The sequence below is a fragment of the Actinia tenebrosa genome, unplaced genomic scaffold, assembly GCF_029948245.1.
Source record: "Actinia tenebrosa isolate PJP-AT-01 unplaced genomic scaffold, QUT_ActTen_1.0 PGA_scaffold8__29_contigs__length_14323225, whole genome shotgun sequence".
Lineage (NCBI taxonomy): Eukaryota > Metazoa > Cnidaria > Anthozoa > Actiniaria > Actiniidae > Actinia > Actinia tenebrosa.
The window spans coordinates 9,033,948-9,056,347 of NW_028292585.1; the positions used below are offsets into that span (position 1 = coordinate 9,033,948).

At 35.6% G+C, this 22,400-nt stretch overlaps 1 protein-coding gene and 2 long non-coding RNA genes across 3 annotated transcripts; 2 read left to right on the forward strand and 1 right to left on the reverse strand.

Moving 5' to 3' along the window:
* Positions 1 to 385: 385 nt before the first annotated feature.
* On the reverse strand, positions 386 to 9,303 carry LOC148905118 (uncharacterized). Its single transcript, XM_089040965.1, has 10 exons — positions 9,096 to 9,303; positions 3,656 to 3,921; positions 2,977 to 3,082; positions 2,734 to 2,847; positions 2,199 to 2,312; positions 1,988 to 2,101; positions 1,802 to 1,915; positions 1,616 to 1,729; positions 1,429 to 1,542; positions 386 to 870 (listed from the first exon to the last, which is right to left on the reverse strand). Exons 1-10 carry the CDS (start codon positions 9,181 to 9,183, stop codon positions 497 to 499), a joined length of 1,518 nt encoding a protein of 505 aa, XP_088897091.1. The 5' UTR covers positions 9,184 to 9,303; the 3' UTR covers positions 386 to 496.
* LOC148905119 (uncharacterized) lies at positions 7,236 to 8,017 on the forward strand. Its single transcript, XR_016121866.1, has 2 exons — positions 7,236 to 7,764; positions 7,795 to 8,017. It is a non-coding gene; the product is annotated as an uncharacterized LOC148905119 (long non-coding RNA).
* Positions 9,304 to 16,736: 7,433 nt separating the features above from the next.
* LOC148905120 (uncharacterized) lies at positions 16,737 to 21,423 on the forward strand. Its single transcript, XR_016121867.1, has 3 exons — positions 16,737 to 16,864; positions 20,252 to 20,518; positions 21,360 to 21,423. It is a non-coding gene; the product is annotated as an uncharacterized LOC148905120 (long non-coding RNA).
* The last annotated feature ends 977 nt before the right edge of the window (positions 21,424 to 22,400 follow it).

Consider the following 22,400-nt stretch of genomic DNA (forward strand, 5'->3'; position numbering starts at 1 on the left):
TGGTTGGGAAGTAAAATACCCTCGGGTTACACACGAAGTAAACAAAATGGCTCCCTTCGATACAAAGTTTTGCACCGTTTTCTAAGAAAACGGAACAACTAAACTCCGAGAAATCGAGAATATGGATTCATATTATCGTAAACAAGGTAGCATGGGTGGCGTTCGCTGCTAACAAGTCGTCTTTTACCGCGGTGAGTCCGGCAACGGGTCGGGTCGCTGGTTCGAGCCCTGCGGTCGCCACATGTGAATTGAGTTTGTTTGATGTGTTGTTCTCTCCTATGCTATGAGGGTTTTCTCCTAGTTCTCCGGTTTCCTCCCTCCGTAAAAATCAACATGTGAGTTGATTGATTTAGTGCAAAAGCGATAAAACGACTAGACACTTAAATAAAAGTGATTTTTTTATTTATTTATTTATTTAACTAGTTACTAAAAAGTGAGGATTTTTTTCCAGCCACAGCTCCGTTCTCATACCTTAATTGATTATATAGTATAAGCACTATACGCAAATGTATTTGTATCCATAGTAACAAGGATTGGTAAACCAGTAACCGCTGTCTTCAGGCTTCATATACACACAATATCCATCTGCGGAGTTAATGGACGAGAGGTCCTTCCAATTCCTGTAATCTAAAGCGGTACCATCGCTCCATGCAAATTCACTTATGTTATTAACGTATCTCAAACCTATCCATAACCAACTGTTAACTGAATTTCTTATCTTATCGTTCATTTCCTGACTGTGGATGGAGGGTAGGTTAAGTGACAAGCTATTGCACTCAGCATAGCCATCTTGCCATGGCCCGTTACTGGAACCTTGATACATGCATACGCCACCTGCCGAATACTGTAGATTGTTTGGACAAGCTGAACCTGAAAAGAAAAACAGCAATATTTAGAACATTCTTTGCTATTTGAATATTACAAAGCTTTAGCATCTATATGATTTATTAGGTAAAATCCGTAGTTACCTAATATTCAATATTAAAAACATTTGAGGTGACATACAAATGTTGAGCAATTATTAACATAGTATGCCAGTTTTTTATTTCATCTAGAGGAGGAGGTGGAGAGGAGGAGGAGTAGAGGAGGAGGTAATTTAACATCGACCTCTCATCGACCTCTCGTCGATGAAATGGCGGCCATCTTGAATTACAAGGCATCATGGGGCATCCAGGGTGCAAATATAGAACTAAGTGAGGTTTGATGACATATTTTTCTTTATATTTCCTGTCATTATTACAGCAAAAAAAGAGTATACTCGGGCATAGAAAACAATGTAGGGCATTTCGATTTGATTTCACTTCATATTTATTCAAATTGGGCTCCCTGTGCCTTGCGTATCGGGAGCTCCGCTTTTAGATAGGCAGTGCCTTAATATATTTATTATAATTGAGCAGCCTATCAATCTCAGTAACAACCAATTCTTACCTGTCTGACAGTTTACTCCTTCAAATCCTGCAGCACATGTACAGTTGTATGAGTTGACTCGGTCGTGACATGATCCTCCATTTTGACAAGGATTAGAGGCACAATCATCGATATCTGATTGAAGCGTATGTTTGTCATTTATATAATTGTACCAACCTATTAATTTCAGTAACAAACCATTTCTTACCTGTCTGACAGTTGACTCCAGTAAATCCTGCAGCACATGTACAGTTGTATGAGTCGACGTGGTCTTGACATGATCCTCCATTTTGACAAGGATTAGAAGCACACTCATCGATATCTGATTGAAACATATTTTGTCATTTATATAATTGTACCAACCTGTTAATTTCAGTAACAAACCATTTCTTACCTGTCTGACAGTTCACTCCAGTAAATCCTGTAGCACATGTACAGTTGTATGAGTTGACTCGGTCTTGACATGATCCTCCATTTTGACAAGGATTACAAGCACAATCATCGATATCTGATTGAAACATATTTTGTCATTTATATAATTGTACCAACCTATTAATTTCAGTAACAAACCATTTCTTACCTGTCTGACAGTTGACTCCAGTAAATCCTGTAGCACATGTACAGTTGTGTGAGTTGGCTCGGTCTTGACATGATCCTCCATTTTGACAAGGATTAGAAGCACAATCATCGATATCTGATTTTGAAAAAAGGTTCGTGATTGATGCATTGATACTCTTTTTCGCATGACATGTGAATGCCTTCAAATTTCATATTTTTATTTTAATTCTTACCTGTCTGACATTCAGCTCCAGTAAATCCTGCAGCACATGTACAGTTGTATGAGTTGACTTGGTCTTGACATGATCCTCCATTTTGACAAGGATTAGAAGCACAATCATCGATATCTAGTAGCAAAATGTAACAATGATTTATTAAAGGCAAACGTCTTTAGTTTTTACAAGTTGTCTTGTTGATAATTCTTCGGTAAATGTTCTCATTTTCGAACTTCTAGCAGATATTCCTATCATTTATATTGGTTCACGTGCCATTCCCTTGTGAATTTTTCTGTCTTTTTCTAATGCCTGCATCGCCTGAGAAGAGCTAGGTCCTAAAATAGCATTTTCTTTAAAATGAAAAGACGAATTTCGCATTAGTGTAAAAGGTGAAACGATTGACTTGTGGAGTCGACCGGTCTTGGTGGGTCTAGTTTATATAAATAATGAATTATTCAAATACAATTAGCATTCTCCTAATCAAAGTAGTAGACAGAAAGTGGGGAATATATACATACGTAAGTAAATGTAAACGCCTTTTATTTTGACATACCTTTTTCGCAGTTGCTCCCAGTAAATCCTGCAGCACATGTACAGTTGTGTGAGTTGACTCGGTCTTGACATGATCCTCCATTTTGACAAGGATTAGAAGCACACTCATTGATATCTGTTTTTATAATTAATAAATGAGTACTGATTGCAGGCAATAAGAACAAGATGTATTCCTAAAGAAAAACGTTTAAGTTTTATCAGACTTTTAAAAGTCTAATATTAAAGTTGATGGGAAAAAACTCACGAATTTCACACGAATTTCCCGTGAATCCTGGTTTGCACTCGCATCGGTGGGTTTCTTGTGCAAAATTGAACTTACAGATGGAATGCTTTGAGCAATTGCAATTATTCTGTAGAGAAAATGAATGAAAGCACATTTTGTTAATAAAATATGATTATAAAGTATGATCGATTTTGTAAGTAGAACGTACATATATTGGGATAGACCTCTTTAGCTTGGGCGTTTGAATATACTTTGTGGACTATATCCACATACTCCTGGTGCAATGCCAACAACTTACTCGTGGTTCTCTGGATTTTGTGCTTGTTGTTTCTCGTTTCACTATATCTAGCGAGCCATGGTGGCAATATAACTTTCTTACGGTGGCCGAGAATGAACTTCTGAAGTCTGAAGTCTGAAGTCTGAAGTCTGAAGTCTGAAGTCTGAAGTCTGAAGTCTGAAGTCTGAAGTCTGAAGTCTGAAGTCTGAAGTCTGAAGTCTGAAGTCTGAAGTCTGAAGTCTGAAGTCTGAAGTCTGAAGTCTGAAGTCTGAAGTCCCTTCTCGGCCATCGTACCTTTCTACCTTCGGTGTAATGTTTTGCTCATTTCAGACCACGTGTCATTTTCTTGAGTATCATTTCTTTGTTTGGATGCAAATGAAACATATAATCCTATTCTTATTATATTAGAATATTTTGAATTACCTGTGCACTTTTGTAGGTTGTGTTAAGTCTGTCCACTAGATCTTCAGGGTGCATAATGTGGTCCGAGTCATTCAGCTCACACATACGTGTCTCGTTATTTCTACTCATACCAAAATTGTATGAAATGCAGTGATCGTCCAAGAAGCAAAATACTCTACACTGAAAATCGTCGCTGGCTATTTCAGTTTTAAAGACATGGTTCTCCAATGCTTTGTCTTGGATATCAACCTTGAATACCATAACTTTGCACCCCTTGGTGTCTGAGACTTGAGAATACATTCAAGTAAGAAAACCATTCATGAGTTGTAATAAATGTTCATAGGCGTTGACGGGGATTGATTGAATGGTAATTGTTTTACGAGTAATACTGATTTTACGACTGATAACATATTTTAGAATTAATAATCATTGGAAACGCACCTTTTTCTTAGTAACAGAACTTTATTAGTTATCTTGTTATATATTTGTCTCATACTATATTTAGCAATTATTCGCCGAAGCCAAAGTGAATATCGGGGAATATTTACCGAGACGCGAGGTGAGTATTCTCCATATTCACTGAGCCTGAGGCGAATAATTGTTTTAGCATATACCAACTTGTGTACAGAGTAACTTATTTTTATATACAATAATTCCATAAAAACAAAAAAACAGAAACTTTTAGTTTGCGTGACAACAAAACTTTTAGCAAACGTTTTAGGCCCTACTTCGTTGCCTTTTTAGCATCGATAGGAATGGCATTTAATCTCATTTTTTCAATTTCCTCATCGAAAATTGTAGCAAAACGATTGCCGGCAAATGCCATTTTGTTGCCGACTCAATATTCCGAGATTCAGAGGTGAATATCGTACAATATTCACCTCCAATTAACCAATGAGCGCGCGCGTTCTTAGGAAGTACACAAATTCGTATATGCTAATATCCTATATTATTACTATTATATTATTATTTAATATTATTAACTTCTTTTATGTTACAATTTGAATGCGGCCTCCGCCTATGCTTTGCTGATTCTTCTTCTTCTTCTTCTTCTTCTTCTTTTTATTCTTATTCTTAATATATATATTTAGGCACTGCCTAAAAGCGGAGCCCAAAAGCAGAGGGAGCCCAATTTAGATAAAACGGAAAGATAAAAATAAAGTCCATCGTGACAACCTTCTATTTTTTTCTCCATCGAGAATAGGGGAAACCATAAAGTGAAAAAATGAAATGTAAATGCACTACATCGTTTTCTTCGCACGAGTCTTTCTTTTCGACCTTAGTTCTCTCCCACTTAGGAATTTTGTCACATGTACACAACTTACCACCATCCATCCCAGGGGCTAGTTTTGTTCTTGAAAAAGTCTTCGACAAAGTGTTGTATGGCCGACATTTTTACGCTTTGTTTTCCTTCAGTTAAATTTTATTTGATAAAATGAAAGATAAGTACAGATAATCCAATAAAATGTCAAGTATTGTGAAATTTACCTTGGATATCTTTCATTAAAATACAAAGAGTCGGAGTTTTTCCATCTTTTAATGGACAAATGAACACGGCATATAAAGACAGAATAGAAAACTGCTTAAAAGAAAAGACGAGCAAAACATAAGCTTACTAGTACTTCTTTTACATAACAATTTTGGTTATCCATGAAGAGTATAGATTTTTGTAAAAACCGTATTTTTAACGCAATGGAATCAAGAAAATAAATGATTAGGTAGCATCAGCGAGAGAAAATTGGCTGGAGATCAAAATCAAACATGTCATCAGTTCAAAATATTTTTCTGATCCTAATTCTTCATTAAAATATTCTTATTCCTTTTTTGTAAGCCTTAACGGACTCCGTAGGCATTTGTAGATGTTTTTGAATATTTAGTAGCTTTTGAAAGTGAGAGACAAAGTCTTCATACGATACATCTTTCAACAAACAAAAATTTCACATCATTTGTATAATCATACTAGCTCGAAATAAACAGCTAAATATGTGGTGCATTTTTATATTTCATTCAATATTCAAATAATTATCGATAGAAAGATATGAAATTATTGAATAAAAGTCTTCTTTGTTGTCCGATGGGACCCCGCGATAGGAGGCGAACAAATCTGTGTTTTTCTTCAACGAAAAACATACGATAGTTGGTTAAAAACAACCGAATTGTTAAAGATTTACAATGCTTAATTAAGGCCGAATATTTGTCGTAATATTTGCTTTCCGGATTATATTTCATCCAGCATTAAAATCAATTAAGCTTAACTAGTTTTGAAAGTTTTGAAATAAATTCTTTGATTTGTGGATAAAAATTCCTGTCAAAATCAGTATTAAACAAGTTTTGACACGGGAAAACGTGTCAAATGTGCTGTGCACATGGATACTTTGAATAGAGTACAAGACTATTTGGGATTTAGTCATTGTAAGACAGAAGAAAATCCGTGGATTCGGTTTGAATATTTTTTACGGTCAAATTGAACCAGCATAAACGAGTCTTGTTCGCAAACCCCAAAGCAAGCCTCCGTCTCTCTGAGAACCAGTGTTATGGTGGCTCCATCGGCTCAAAAACACCACACAAAACATTATTGAACAGAAGATTCTCCATCTACAGAAAAAGTTTGGTCTCGAAAATTTACCTCAGAATACCCTGCGAGCAGAGTCTCCTTTACCTTCCCCCCGAGTGAGAGAAAGGAAAGAAGACTCTTTCCTTTCTCTCACTCGGGGGAAGGTAAAGGAGACTTTGCTCGCAGGGTAACCTCAGAATGGAAATAGTACGAAAAACGTATCTCTTTCCCTACACTTCTGCCCAAACAATATGGCGTCGGAAACCGTGAAAGGAACTATAAATAAACTAATATAAAACTCGTGTGAGTACTCTTTTATGTAAATTATGACGCAGTAAATTCCTCGTCCACCCACTCGTTGAAGGTTTCGGCATGAAAATCCCTTTTTCATAAAAATATTCGACTAGAAATAGATACGTTTAGCTAACCAAAACAAAAATTATTACTTTAGTTAATACAATAACATATAACTCGTGCGGGTACTGTTACTAAAACAAGGAACGGCCTGAAACCACCTGAAACCACCTAAAACGACCTGAAACGACCTGAAACGACCTGAAACGACCTGAAACGACCTGAAACGACCTGAAACCACCTGAAACCACCTGAAACCATCTTGAAACCACCTGAAACTAGCCAAAACATTGAATCTCCATCGAGTTTGTCGTCCAGTTTGTGTATTTTATTGACTTTTATCGATCGATCAAGTGTTTTTTTTCCTTGGAAGGGATGTATTTCATGGTAGAATGTCATATAGTCGCTACGTATAGTCTCCCATAGAAGTATTCCACACTTATACCTCACCTCTCCCTCGTAACGATTACCTGTTCCTAGCTATGATCAACCGTCCCTACCTATGACCAACTGTTCCTAGCTATGATCAACTGTCACTAGCTATGATCAACTAGCTATCCCTAGCTATTTTCACCATTCTCTACTAATGGTTTCCTGTACCTATATATAGATTAACTTCCCCTTATATAGTTTAATGAACTTAAAAACTTGCAGGCAACATGGCTGAATTACGTTATGGAGGGGCTTTGAAAATGGGGTCACAGGCACCCCTGAGCCCCCTAGATACGCCAATGTTAAGTTAAACAAATTTACACGTTAAAGTAAAAAATGTTCAAATTGTAATCATAGCTAGGGACAGTTGATGACAGCTAGGGATAGTTGAAAATAGCTAGGGACAGTTGATGACAGCTAGGAGCAGTTGAAAATAGCAAGAGATAGTTGAAAATAGCTAGGGATAGTTGATCATAGCTAAGGGATAGTTGATCATAGCTAGTGACAGTTGATCATAGCTAGGAACAGTTGATCATAGGTAGGGACGGTTGATCATAGCTAGGAACAGGTAATCATAGCAAGGGAAAAGTGAGGTATAAGTGTGGAATACTTCTATGGGAGACTATACGTATGAGCGACTATATGACATTCTACCATGAAGTACATCCCTTCCAAGGAAAACAAACACTCGATCGATCGATAACAGTCAATAAAATACACAAACTGGACGACAAACTCGATGGAGATTCAATGTTTTGGCTGGTTTCAGGTGGTTTCAAGATGGTTTCAGGTCGTTTCAGGTCGTTTCAGGTCGTTTCAGGTCGTTTCAGGTCGTTTCAGGTGGTTTTAGGTCGTTCCTTGTTTTAGTAAATACCAATAGTACTATTTTAGATCAATGACGCAGTAGAAATTCCTTGCCCGCCCCCATTCAAGCTTACGGCATGAAATACGTTTTTGTCATGAAAATATTCGACTAGAAATAAATATGTTTTGCTAATCAAACCTAATATCATTTTTCTTGCTAATAAAATAATATAAAACTCGTGCGAGTACTATTTTACATCAATGACGCAGTATAAATTCCTGGCCTGTCCATTTACAATCTTTTGTTTACGTAACTAATTCGAGTTGTATCAAAAAACAAAAATCGCACTTAAAGTTTCTAATTTAGCTCCAGTTTCTAATTATCTGCTTAGAACTACCAAATTAAGTTTAAAGTAAGTTGGATTAAGGCACTCTTACCACGAAAACCACATATGTTCAACCTCTTTCAACTCCTTCGCGTCCCGATCTTACAGATCTCAACATGCATTTTCACCTCGTGTTTCACCAATGTCAATCATGACGAGGTCCACCAATGGCATTCGTAAAACTAAATTCCGATCATACCTAACTCAACAAAAACAAATGTACTGTGCCCATAGGCACAGCACAAAAATATATTGTTGTTTGCTAAAAAGCACACACCTGACTTCTTGCAAAACACTCCTTGATCTACCTTTGAATATATTAAAGTTTTTTTAATTGTTGTTGGTCTATAATTTGTCCTAAAGCTATTTTTTCTGTGCATTTGAGAGCCGCATTTGTGAGTAGTTTTTCTATGACATCAAGCGGGATCCCTGTGTTGTGTACACGGACGTATGGACGGAAGTGACGTCAGCCAAGCCATGAAAAATCAACTCGATAGTTAACCATTTTTTCTTAAGTATGGTGATTCGCTATTATTTTCATTATAACTATTATCATTATTTTCTATTTATCATTATTATTATTATTATTATTATTATTATTATTATTATTATTATTAAGCTTAATTAGCTTGTAATTCTTTTCCTTGAAACATGATCTGCAAGACTAGTATTGAGATACTTTCTCGACGATTTTTTGTCAATTAGTTTCTTTGGTAATATGACACTTTGATTGCTCAGTGTTGCAATACTTATTGCCCCTGATTAAGAAAAAAATCTGCTAGCCCTATTGGTAATCAATTTAATAATTTGTTAAGAGAAGAAAACGCCAGAATAATAAATGATGCCTGCTTTTTAAAAGGATTCAGTAATCTTTGCATATATTTTTTTTGCATCGCATAGACTAAGTAAGAAATGAAGATTTTTTACCTACCCATCTTAAAGATGATAAATCCACCAAGCAAGTAAATGAAGAAATAACTTCGACACTGAAGCTCCAAAGAATTCTTTGTCCGTTCCATTTACGGGGAAATTTTGAAAAAAATTGAAAATTTCCTTCTCCGTTGCTTGCTAATAATTCCTCAAGTTTCTTTCGTGTCTTTTCTTATAATTTTTAGAATATCAAGGCTTAAGATATTCACTTCAGATTCATTCAAAGAAAACCGTTAAATCGGTCTACGTTTTTTCTTTTTTTCAAATTTGAAAACTTTTAGTAAAAACTCCTAGCTATTTCATTGAAAAATTAGAATTTAATACACCTTAGAGTGTATTCTCTTAAACGAATGAAGGAAAAATGGAAAACAACGCTTCATGATAACACTTTGTGGATCATCATAACATTAAGTCTTTTCCATGGAAATTTCTTTCACCTTTTACAGCAAAAATCGTTGCATCGCGACAAGCCGTTTCAAAACCCTGATTGGATTTTGGTTTTTTTGCGAGCCGTCAATCATATTGGGTTTATGCAAATGAGTCTACGAACACGATCGCTCAGCTTTGGCCATTAACGCAAGTCTTTTCAAAAAAATCTAAAATAATTTAGCGATATTCCAAGGAATTGCGATGGAGAGTTGTTTTTAAGTCTTCTTCCTTTGATTAACACCATTCTCGTTGTTCATCCTCATCAAACCCATAATTTTGTGCTACAATATTTATCATGAGCAAAATGTTTTGAGTAGTGTCGACAGTAATCTGTGTATGCTTTGGTAAGCAAATTTAATTTTATAGTGATTAAGACAGAATAGTTTGCAAATTACAAGTAGAAATGTGTCGATATATGTTAGTGTTTCATCCGAGTTGTATTGAATTCCGAAGAATTCAGGAACTGAATGTTTAGGCTTTGATTTCCGAGGCTTTGGAAACTCACCACGTAATGCCGCTTCTCACCGTTCCTGGTCTTTGCCTACATTCAGTTGATTGATCCGCCTTCTCTTAACCTTGAAACTACTCTCCATAGCAACTGCGTGCATGCTTGGAATATTCTTGAGACATTTTAGAATTTCTCAAAAAGATGGCCGACCCTGAATGATGGTGTTCATAGCCATTAATCCAATATGATTGACAGATCGGAAAAGACCAAAATCCAATCAGGGTTTTGAAACGGCGGGTCGCGATGCAACGATTTTCGCTGTAAAAATATTGAATGACTATTTGTCTTTAATTTTTCTTAGTTTGATTGGTAATCAATTATAAGCTTAGTGATTGGTAATGGTGTGATAAATAAACTCAACAATCTTTTCGTCTACAACCAATTGGAGTAGTTCTTTTTGTCAATCAAACTTGAAATTTTGTGAGCCGCAACCCTTACTAATTCAGACAATTAGTTTGTTGAAAGAAACAGCTGCACCAAGTTAAGGGCGCCATGTACTCTAAATTCATTGAATCAAAACCTTCCAAAAAATCACTTGAAAAGTCTTTTAATGTAGAAAACAAAATTTTTCAAGTAATAAACCTTTTAAATTTACAATTATAAAACTCTATACCATCAATTCTATACCGCCATTGACCAAAAGATCATTATGTAAAAGAAGTACGAATATATTTTCCTCACCATTTTTTTTACCAGTTTTCCTCTTAATCAGCGCAGTTTTTTGCCTTGACTCCAGCAAAAGTATTCTTACATAAATCACACTTTTCAAAATCATATCTTTGCGAGTTTGAATTGGACATAATTTTATTCAAACTTCACAGTTTTACTGATTTATAACATGCTCTTTCCAGCTAAGGTAATTATTCTTCTGTCCTGTCAGATTTGAAGACTCGCGTCTCGGTATATTCCCCAACATTCATTCTTTCGCGTTCGGAAAATAATTGTTTTAGTATTTTTAACACAAGTAAATTTTATAAATAACGGAGAGAGAGATTCTCTCCCCTTCAAATTCTATTTATCTCTGCAGGTGGAACAAGTCGAGAAACGAGCGCGTTAGTTATATTCACCTGTAGGTGACTATAACAGAATAAGACGTAAAGTGTGACCAATCAGCGCGTCTGATATATAACTTTCACGGGTGTAAAAAATATTAAAAGCTTATTAATCTGCCACTCTTCAAAGTATAGAGATTTATCTGATACTTTAAGTTAATGTAGTTAAAATATTTTTGTGCTTATAGATTTAGTTTTTAAAAAAAGGGTTTAATCTGGAGCTTATGCATTACCAGAAATCAGGGACATTTTGTGACCGTAATTTATTCGGTCAGCGGACGTTCATATCTGTAGAGCTTTGTATAGTATAGACACTGTGAAAGCCACTTCAAATAGCTCTGATATTTGTGGATCATTTAAATATGCAAAACGACTTTTTTTATGTGTTTCAGAATTGAACTTCAATTTTCAGTCTTATGACTGTTTCATATAAAGAGAGAGACTATCAGACATTTTTTGAGACTTATTATTTTTGAAAATCTAAATGGCGCGAAATTCACTCTAATAATATAGGAATACCAACACTTTTTACTCAAATATGGCCTGGTTTCTAAGCTCAAAATGGCGGCTGAGGTAAACATCAAGAGTCCAAGATATTTGAAATTTTACGTATATTTTGGAGATTAAAATGCTGTAATATTGATGGATGTTTGACCGAACAGAAAGAAGAAAGAATTGCTTTTCAAGAAGGTAAATGAAACCATTGATATCTAAATAATCGATCCTGAACACCAGGTTTTGACTTTGTCATTTGTGCAGAGCAATTTTATATTTTTATTGCGGAGAATCATAAAGGCAATGACAAGGAATGTATGGAATTCATTCACAAGAAACCTTTTATAATCTATAACCTGTTTGACCGAAGGAAAACATAGACTTTTGGACTTTTTTTCTCTCAAAGTTGTTAGTGAAGAATCACTAAGTATTTGTAAAACACTAGACAAATAAAACTATAAGTACATTAAATTTTATCCAGTTTTGAAATAATCCTTCCATACAAATCTCTCTATTGGACGGCCATTTTTAAAGGGCCAGAAGAAGTATGAATAATTAGATTGTCCGCCATTTTGTCCCTGATTTCTGGTAATGTGGCTACGGACTGAACAGGGGCATGATGTTCTAGCTACTTTTCTATTTGGGTTCTGTTAAAAAGATAGCAAAAGTGGAAGACAAAACGAATCCAAAAAGCCACACTGATACCGCTGTTGTTAAATTCAAACAAATTCAAAACATTGGCCATGAGCCTCGCCCCGTCTTAAAAGAAAAAATTCGTGATGTAATGCGAATCCTTTTTTCTGTTTAGGAAAGAGAAATCCTAAAATTAGATGTGGGATATGGTACGGTGGCCAAAAGGGGACAACTGTAAACAAATAAAAAATGCTGCAAATAAATTATGATCGGGGATCGGCTTTAATTCATTTGCAGCAGCTTTTATGTATTTGCAGCAGGCTTTATTTGTTTGCAGTTGTCCCCTATGGGCCACCATAGTTTACGGTTTTTACTTTGATCGTAAGCTAGTGTTTTAAGTATTTCAAACGGCTTCGGTCCGTATATTCAAGACCTGGGGCACAGTTTTCCCATCCCGTTCTCTAGGCCACAAAGCAAGTCTCCGTTATTTTCTATTGACGAAATGTTAATAAAATAAATTAAACTATGTGGGAGTAGTGGCGTCAGGAAATCGTAAAGCCAGACTGTCTTAGGCAAGGGCGGATCCAGCAAAAATTTTAGGGGGGCTATTTGAGTTTAGGGGGGGGGGGGCTAATTGAGTTTCTTTCATCTACACAACGGAAAACAATTTATAAAAGCATGGGATTTTTTTTTCTGCTGAAGGGGGCTTCAGGGGCGGGGGCAGTTACATATCAAGGTGGGATGGCCTTCTGAGAGTTGTGTCCTTTGTCTGAGGATAAAGATCAGGCAAAGGAGGCAAATGGTCGTGCAGAGACCTGCCGCAAAGGCAGAAGATTCAAAGTCCGATTTGGTCATCAGTCGAAGTGAATTAGAGGATGCAAGAAGGAACGTAATATGATGTCTGCAAAACCATATATTTTAAGAAGAAGTCAAGATTCTAAGCTCAGCAATCAACAAGAATGAAGCACTAGACAGACAAACTGCTCAAGAGAGAAACAGGAAGCTGACGAGCGAGACGTACACATCCAGTTGTCTTTTCAGGCTAGACCCCTTTCTTGATGAGACAGGACTAATCCGCGTTGGTGGACTAATAAAGAGAGCCAATGTACCAATGGAACCGAAGCATCCAGTGGTAATTCAAAAGGGAAATCACGTGGCGGAGATGCTCGTCAGACATTACCACAACAAGGTTCAAAACATGCGGGACGTGTAGCCACACACAACGATTTTAGACAACAAGGCTACTGGATAACTAGTGGTTCATCGCCTGTTGTTCACTACTTGTCCAAGAGCACAGTCTGCAAGCGTCTATGCTTCACGATGATACCTTAATGCTTGAACTCCAAACCCTTCGCCACTAAAATACTGGTACTTTCTTATTTATGTGTTGTTAAGGGTTTTAGTGAGTTCAGAGCGAGTGTAATAAAAAAAGCCAAGTTAAAAAATATCCGAGATCTACGAGAAGCCAACTTCGTAGCCATGATGCTTGAAGCGCCTCAAAAAATCAACTGCTTATTTCTATTTCATTTTTCATTTTTATTGTTTTCACTTTGAATGTATTTGCTACCTCATTTTTTATAGTCAAAACTTTATAAGTTTTTATTAGTTTATCTAAACCTATTTCTATGTTGTGAAATGTCTTTTTCTTTATAATTACTGTGTTTAATTTAGGTCCTGAATAAATCCATGAGGAGCTTTGGTCAAACATTTTTACTTTGCATGAGGTCTTTTCAGGTGTGAAGTAGTGTCCATCATTCCTCATGTACAAGTGCTGTTCAATTTTTCTCATGTTTTTATTGAGTAGGTGTACTTTGCTCAATTATTGTCAATTTTTCTTTGGCCTCGTTATTTGAAGATCCAATACGTTGACTGCATGTCGTGCAAAAAGAAGCCATGGGAAAATAAACTGTGATATTCGAATCTAATGTTTGAAAATCGGCCCCAGACTTCCAAATCTTACTTAAATATTAAAATGTTTTTGCATTATATTCTCAAGATTTACGCTCTGTTTTCAACTATTTGGTTATTATACTCTCTAGAATTATAAAAATATTTGTGAAATTTTCAAAATAAATCCCGTCATTTTGAGCTTGAAATTGTCCGGTTTTAATGTATGGAATGTAATGGAGTTCAGAGCAGACATCTCATCTTTTGAAAAACATCCATTTTTCCTTTGTATAAAGGAAAATGTCTCATTACACTTGGTTTTAATAGGGCATGGATCTACTGAAGATCTTGGAGTGAGATTTAGTTTGATTTGAGCAAATCAAATCCCTCACTAGACAGAGAGAGTGGTCTGGTTTTGCACTTTTATTGTGAAAGAATCGTTTTTAAACTTCACACTGACTAAATTTTGAGTAACTCGTTTTATTTGAAACATATTATTAAAAACTTCGTAAGACTATAATTGCATAGCATAATAATTATTTTAGCAAAGAATCGAGATCGTTCAATGTATAGCACTTCCACTGAATTAGGTTTAAGGCTAAATTTAGAATTCAATTTGGAAATAACATGCATTGTGGTAGACTTGCTAGGTAACTTTGGTATGACAGCGTTGAGTTCTCTCAGTGCACAAATGACAGGTGTTCGGGAACGCGTTCCGAAACGCTTTATCAACAATTGTAAAATGACGCACTAAAAAAGTTTGCCCATGTTCCGACTGGACGTGATTTTTGTTTCTAGGCAATAAAAATGTCCAAATTTTAATAATTCAAAGAGGTCTTTGAATCTACATAATAAAAAAAGCAGAAAATAATGAGTTTAAAAATGAAATAAATAAGATTTCCATTTCCATTTTCATAGAAAACTTAGGCATTTTACAGCATTTTACTTCGAAATACGTTTTTGTCAATGTGCCAGAATCTTAGCCAGATTTAACATTAAAATGAAATAAATGGCCGAAAAGCTCGTATATTTTTATTATTTTTCATATCATTTTTCCTTTCCAAGCTTTGCCTTGACCTCTAGAATCCTATTGTAAACAAAAATGGTTAACATAACATCAACACCGAACAATCTAGCTACAAGAAACCTGCAACCCAATCAGAATTCGAGTTTTGAACTAGTTATGGCATTGACGTTTTCTCCAAAGGAATAATAGATTCGATATTCGTATAAGAAAACCATTCATGGAACCTAGGGGGTAAGCTCGACCCGTTTTCACTGTCAAATGTTTTTACGAATTTTTCAAAAACATCGTTCATTTAGTAGCATATGCCAATGAAAGTCATGGAAACGCCTTGAATTTCTACCATATTTAGTCACAAATTTTAACGGTCGTAAACCCGTTTTAAACGCCATTAACCTTTTTAAACGGTTAAATGATTATAAACCCGGCCAATTATTTATGAAAGCTGTACTATCAAGTCCGCATTCCCAGCAGTTACTAGTTTAGTCATAATCATGTGTAGTAACATAACAAGAAAATCCTTACCAAAATGTTCAAATTGAACTGAAATAATGAATCACAAAATGAATAAAAACAAAGACAAAAATATCTTGAATCAGGCTGGTTTTTTAGCACAATACGGCTTCTTTTTAGAATATTCAGTTCTAAACGTATAAGAAAGTTATTAACATAATGATATGTTTAAACCAACTTTGAGTTACAGTTTTTAATTAGTTGGGCAACGTTTATCGATCGCTTAATTTCATTAAGACACAGAAAATAACTCTTTTTTCGTAATAATTGTCATTTTTAGAAACAATTCCCATCAGATACAGAATTAAGGAAAAATAATCGAAGTTTGGTTGCCATCAACTTCAGTTAAGTCTTTTGGCACGTGTACAATGAAGAAAATTGTTAGTGACTTTAGCCGAAATTGTTGACTTTATACCAACTTATATATTTTAATATGAACTGAAACTCATTTTCAAAACTCATGTTCAAATTTTACAAATAAAACAGCAGATGAATTTAAGAATAAATGTTTTAGAAACAGTTCCCATCAGATACAGAATTAAGAAAAAAATAATCGAAGTTTGGTTTCCATCAACTTCAGTTAATTCTTAATTTTGTCACGTGTACAATAAAGAAAATTGTTAGTGACTTTAGCCGAAATTGTTGGCTTTATACCAACTCAAAACTCATGTTCAAATTTTACAAATAAAACAGCAGATGAATTTAAGAATAAATGTTTTATGTGATGCTGAGCTGGTCTATAATAGGGGAAGGCCGGCAAAACCAAGGAAAATAAGTGTAGTTAACGTTTTAACTCTTTTCATGGATTATTCATACTCAATTTAAATTTACATAAAATCCATTCAGCTGCTTTCATTAATAAACATGGTCTAAATCAAACTGTTTAGTGAAAATAATATATATTCAGTAAAACTATCCTCGTATCGGTATTGCAGTGGGCGTACTTCGCTGATCTCATACGAGTCATATCTATCCCTTGAATGGGCGCCTTTGATAGTTTGAATGGGATCGACATGCCGCTAAGTTACTACCAAAATATAAACAAAAACGGCGGATTCCTGTAGACGTCACCAAAAAAAGGCTTATTTACGTTTTAATAAATATTTCGACTTTTTTTTATAGGCTCATTACTGACTTATTCACAAGCTCTACTGACACCATGTCTTGGTGGATGAGCTATTCATGGGTTTTCTGGTTGTTTTATCGAGTTCTTCATTCAACTCTGTTGGGTAAGTTTTTGATGGCCTTTTCTTCTTCTTATTTCTTCTTTTTTTTTTTTTTTTTTTTTTTTTTTTTTTTTTCTTCTTCTTCTTCTTCTTCTTCGTCTTCTTCGTCTTCTTTTTCGCTGAGAGAGTGTTGTTTGTGGATTTTCGGCTTTGTTTCTATCGGCTTGATGGAGACAGTTCACTGAGGATTTCGGTTTTCGACTCTGTCTTCGAGACAGTGTTTGGTGGTCGAATACCAGGTAATTGCTTTAGAAAGCTTTTTTAGGGCAATGTCTTTTGGATTTTGTATTGCACAAGACTGACTTATGCCTATGTTCAATCGTCAGAGTTGTAGGCAAAGGCATTCAAAGGAGATCAATTTAGCCAATGGCAATTAAACTGAAATTGAATTAAATGAAAAATGATAATGATAATGAATTGCAATTCGTATCCATGAAAGTAAATTTACTTATTAGTTCTCTTCTTTCCTACTAGAGTTTTCTCAAATTTTTACAAATTTCTATCATTTGCTAACTACCTATAACAATGACGAATGATATCCATTTATGAAATAACTGGAGGTTGAAAGGGAAGTCTTCAGAACTAATTAAATAATTTTACAAAATAAAAAAACTTTCAAACGTGATCTTTGCAAATAGTGGATGGGAGATTTTTGTCTTCTGCCAAAATTTTCAAAACATTTTAGATGCACTAAACTAACTAAACTACCAAGCAATATCATGCTGGACAAAAGCCACCAAATGTTCAAGCAAATATATATTAAGAAAGTTAGGAAATTCACAGTATGCAATTAACTTCTAAAAGCCAACCATCGACAGATACTTTTTGCATTCTTCAATATATGCCTTGACTCATTCCGATAGCATGGCATAATTTAAGGACTATAACTTATATAATATTGGATATTTTAAGGCATTTTTAGTCAGTTGAATCCAAAGGATTAATCAAAATACAACGTTTAATGATAGTGATAGGCAGCGTTCGTCTGTGCTTGTAAAATTATAAAGGTTTTATAAGAATCATTATTTTGTTGTGAGCTATTCTTCCCAGCTAGAGATGGCAGTATCGTATTGGCTAGTGAGCGCGAAGGAATCAGCAGAAGACAGAAAATAAAAGGAAAAAGGGAATTTTTTCTTAATTAGCGAAGTATAATTGAGTTTTACCAATAATTGAAGTTGTTATAAATATTATTATCACATCTACGGAAAAAAATATCGAAGCTGAATGGCTGTGAAAAGTGTAATTCCGTACAAAAAGTGCAAAAATCTTTAGTACTAGTGCAAAAAAAACGTAATTCAGTTTTTTATTGACAAAAAAAACGATAGGAATATGAATTTGCCAATCAGATTATAGTAGTTGCTATAGTAGTTTCCATAACACACCAGTCTTTCTTCTCTAGAAATTCAAGATAGAAGATTTTTTCTCTCAAAAAAGGCTTTGAAAATTGCTACCAAATTTACTCTAAATCGCTTAAAAACCAGCAGAAAAAGTTCACAATTGTCAAAGAAGAAATCGATACTTGTTAATTGGGAATTAGCAACCAAATAAAACAACATTTGAACAATTTTACAGCAGTTTCAACTACTTGCCAGAAAAATTGAAACTGGAATAAACAAGAACTTTTCGGTTGCTTTATCCGTCAAAAGGTAACTAAAATCAAACCGTTGGATAATGATAGTAGGTGTATTCAGCTTTGCCTTTACAGTAATCAGGAAAATAATTATATTAAACAAGAGAGCTAAATATGAGAGGGAAACTTTTTAATAACGCGCGCGCCATGTAAATTCCCTGTTGAACTATTTTTAGTAACTGGATGCAGTGATAAAAACAAAAAACGGAAAGAGGCGAACGAGCGCAAGTTGATGACGCACGGAAGTAGTATAAGGCGAAATTTAAACTGCATCCGGTTACTAAAAATAGCCCAAACGGAATTCACATGGCGCACGCGTTATTAAGGAGTTTCCCTCTCATATTTATGCTCTCTTGATTAAAACATATGCAATATTATAAGAAAAAAAGATTAAAATAAGAAAAATAAGAAAAATAAAGATATTTGATATTAAGGTATCAGGGTACCTCAAATTGCTATGAAAATTGATTTTTAGGTTTTTACATTTTCCGAGAGAATGCACAAAAATAATTTTCCAATAGCGTTTTTTAATAAAAAGAAATAACGAAAAACGACTTTTTACCCTTTATAGTTTTCGATTTAGTGTTGACATCACTTGTCAACGATTTGTCGTTACGTCTATCAGCCACTGTTGTTTGATCTTGCACGCTTTTGGACATTCGTTTTGATTTTCTGCTGTCGCTTGCTTTTCTCTTTAGTTAGGAATACATTTAAGAATAAAAAGTATGCCCTAAGCGAACGAAAAGTCTGAGCTTGAATAATAGCGATGAATGCCTAAAAAAACACCATTTAGTGGTACTGAAAAACCAAAGTTCAGTTCGAAATTTATCTGGACTTCCCGCCCAGAATAACAATGATAAAATAACTCGATCTCGGTTTCTCATTACTTTATCTGTCCTCGGGGACACATTTTGGTGTCCGTAATCTCATCATGTCCACAAAGGTCCTTCTTGGCTTGAAAACCAAAGTAGCGTTTTTTTGGAAGCTAAGTGATTTTGCGTTCAGTTACCCGTTCGTTTTGAGGTCCTTGTCAAAGGGAATTTGGCCGATAATTTGAAATTTTATGGGAGTCATCTCAGGTAGTTGTTCTTCAAAAGTGTGTCTCCGATTTTCCTGAGTAATCTTCAGTTTTGTATAGGATAAAGCTAATTTATTGGCGTCGTAACTTTAGGAACGCATAACAAAGCGACAAAGCAAATTATCAAAAATCGCAGACACCCTTTTGGCAAGTGATATCTCGTGATCTCGGAAAGGTAGTAAACAGTAAGGTGATTTCCGATCAATACCGGCTGTCGTGGAACTCCGCGAAGAGACCTATGTGAAAGCTTGAATACTTCGCTCTAACTTTAAAATATTAATACATTTTACAAAAAAGAAAGAACGAAAGAATTTCTACATTTTTTCAGCTTTTAGAAAATGTATGCTTTATATGGGTTTTTATTAAAAGGTTTTGCGCTATATACAGTTGAAAGCACACAGGCCGCTAGGGGTACCTGATACCCAAACTTATAAGTTTTAGGCCAATGGTCAATTAACGGTTAACCCCATCTACACACACTCGTTAATATGTCGCAAGATAATGTGGGCTTACCAGTTATTTTTCAATTTTATACGCGTCATCAATCCCGAAAGGGACGGAACGAGTTCCGAACAGAATAAAAGTGAAACCCTCCTCTCTCTCTCTTTCTCCCCTCTCCTCTCCTCCCTTCCCCCTCCCGTTGAATCTGAAACTCAGGCTAATCTTGCTGTGTTTCTTTAAGTCAATGCAGATACTTGTGGAAAAGATATGGTTTTTAAAGAGACTCTGGAAGGCAAGGACGCTGTCCAATCACGTCTTTAAAACCGTACGAGCCACGAACGATGCGCACTGCGAATCCCAGTGTTTCTTGGATGATCGCTGTATCTCCTATAGCTTTGGCACAAGTGCGAGTGGAGAGAAATACATGTGTGAGCTGAGTGACTCGGATCACTTTATGCATCCAGAAGATCTAGTGGACAGACCTGGTGTCATCTACAGAAGTGCTCAGGTAAAAACCTGATATTACGGTATTATGATATTCCCTTGTTTTGCACTGCGCATATTTCTGCGCATGTAACTAAAAGCGTGGAACTAACAAAGCTAAGTTAAGTTTTTCTTTCTGAAACTAAATAAGAAACATGTTAAAACCCAATTTTCACTTTTTTCTCTTTTTTGAGTAGGGTGGCTCCATCTTTTTATTACAGTTTCAAATGTCCATAACATAATTAATGTGTATGCAAAGTTACAGGAAAGTGTTATTGGTAAAATTTCTTTCAAGGGAATTACCTTAAATAAATATGAAAATACTGATTAGCAAATAGTGCAGTTTCGTATGACTGTGAAAAGTTCACGGCACGAAACACGGTCGTGACACAGCAAGGGATACGCCAGACAAATCACATTGCACGAGAATTTACACTCCATCCAATCAAATACCCGGAGCACGGCATAAACACGACGCGGACACGGTCACGCCAAGATCACGGCACTTTTAGACCAATCATATTGCGTGTGAAAAAATCAGACATTAAAATTCTAGATGAAGTATTACGGTCACGGCACGTCACGCTTACGGCACTGAGCTTTTCACAGTCATACGAAAACTGCACTAGACCACACCACACCACACCACACCACACCACACCACACCACACCACACCACACCACACCCACACAACACCACACCACACACACCACACTACACCACACCACACGTTTTATAACAGTTGGTTAACGGAAGTCTGTTGCCGTAAGATTCAAATTGGATAGGAGAATTGTAGTAAGTTTTTTAGTAAGTTTTAGCGAAACTCTTTTGAAACTCTGAAATGAATGTCTACTTTTTCTCCAAGAATACTTGCAACTGTCCTAGAAAATCCATATGCAGATATAACTTTGTTGAAAATACTCATCACTTGCGAATGCGAAGCCGGATTTACTGGACAAAACTGTGAAACGAGTAAGTGATTTAAAGAATATTAACTTTTTTCACTGGATATACCTATACTAAATGCGGGCTGGTCGGCTGGTTTGTTGTTTGATTGGTTGCTAGATCTTCATGTATTTCATTAGTGCCATGCGGTCTACATATTCTCATCTTTGCATCATAATTACCGCTACCTAACATCTATTTCACCCCGTCCTGCTCTCAGTCTGACCTCTAGCTCAGCTGGTAGAGCATCGGTAGTACAGTTCCGAAGGTCGTGGGATCGATTCCCAGCGAGGTCGGAGATTAATTTTTCCGAATTTAATTCCCAAGGCTTTCGCCCGGAATAACCTCGTTCCCAAGCACTATAACTTATCTATATTTCTATTATCTTCATGTATTTCATTAGTGCCATGCGGTCTACATATTCTCATAATTGTATAATTGTATAATGTTATTGGTATTTCCTGTTTGGTAGTGGTTGACCCTCTTTGGAATTTTTTGGGGGGGGGGGGTATCTTTTTTTAATAACACATTGTCCTGACCCTTGTCTTCTTTCATTTTTATTAGATTACGATGAGTGTGCATCTAATCCTTGGTCACATGGATGGGGGGGATATGTAACACGAGTCAACTCATACAACTGATATATGTCCTCATGGTTTACGGGGGCCGACTGTCAGACGGTAGACACTGAATTTTTTTTTTTTCCTATTATATATCTATTATTTGTACGGCAATCTAGGTGGTGGTGGTTATATCCAATTTAACTATGCGACCACATAACGAAAACATGTTTCTGTTCTGGCTAATTTTAATATAAAAAAAAAAAAAAAAAAAAAAAAGTTTATACATAAGAGGATAGAAAGTATCGTCTTTGCAGGGAATCACAGAGACTTTATTCAGGCGCTTGTATCGGCCCATGCGCCTTGATTCATTGTAATACGTCTTTTTTTACGTCTAACCA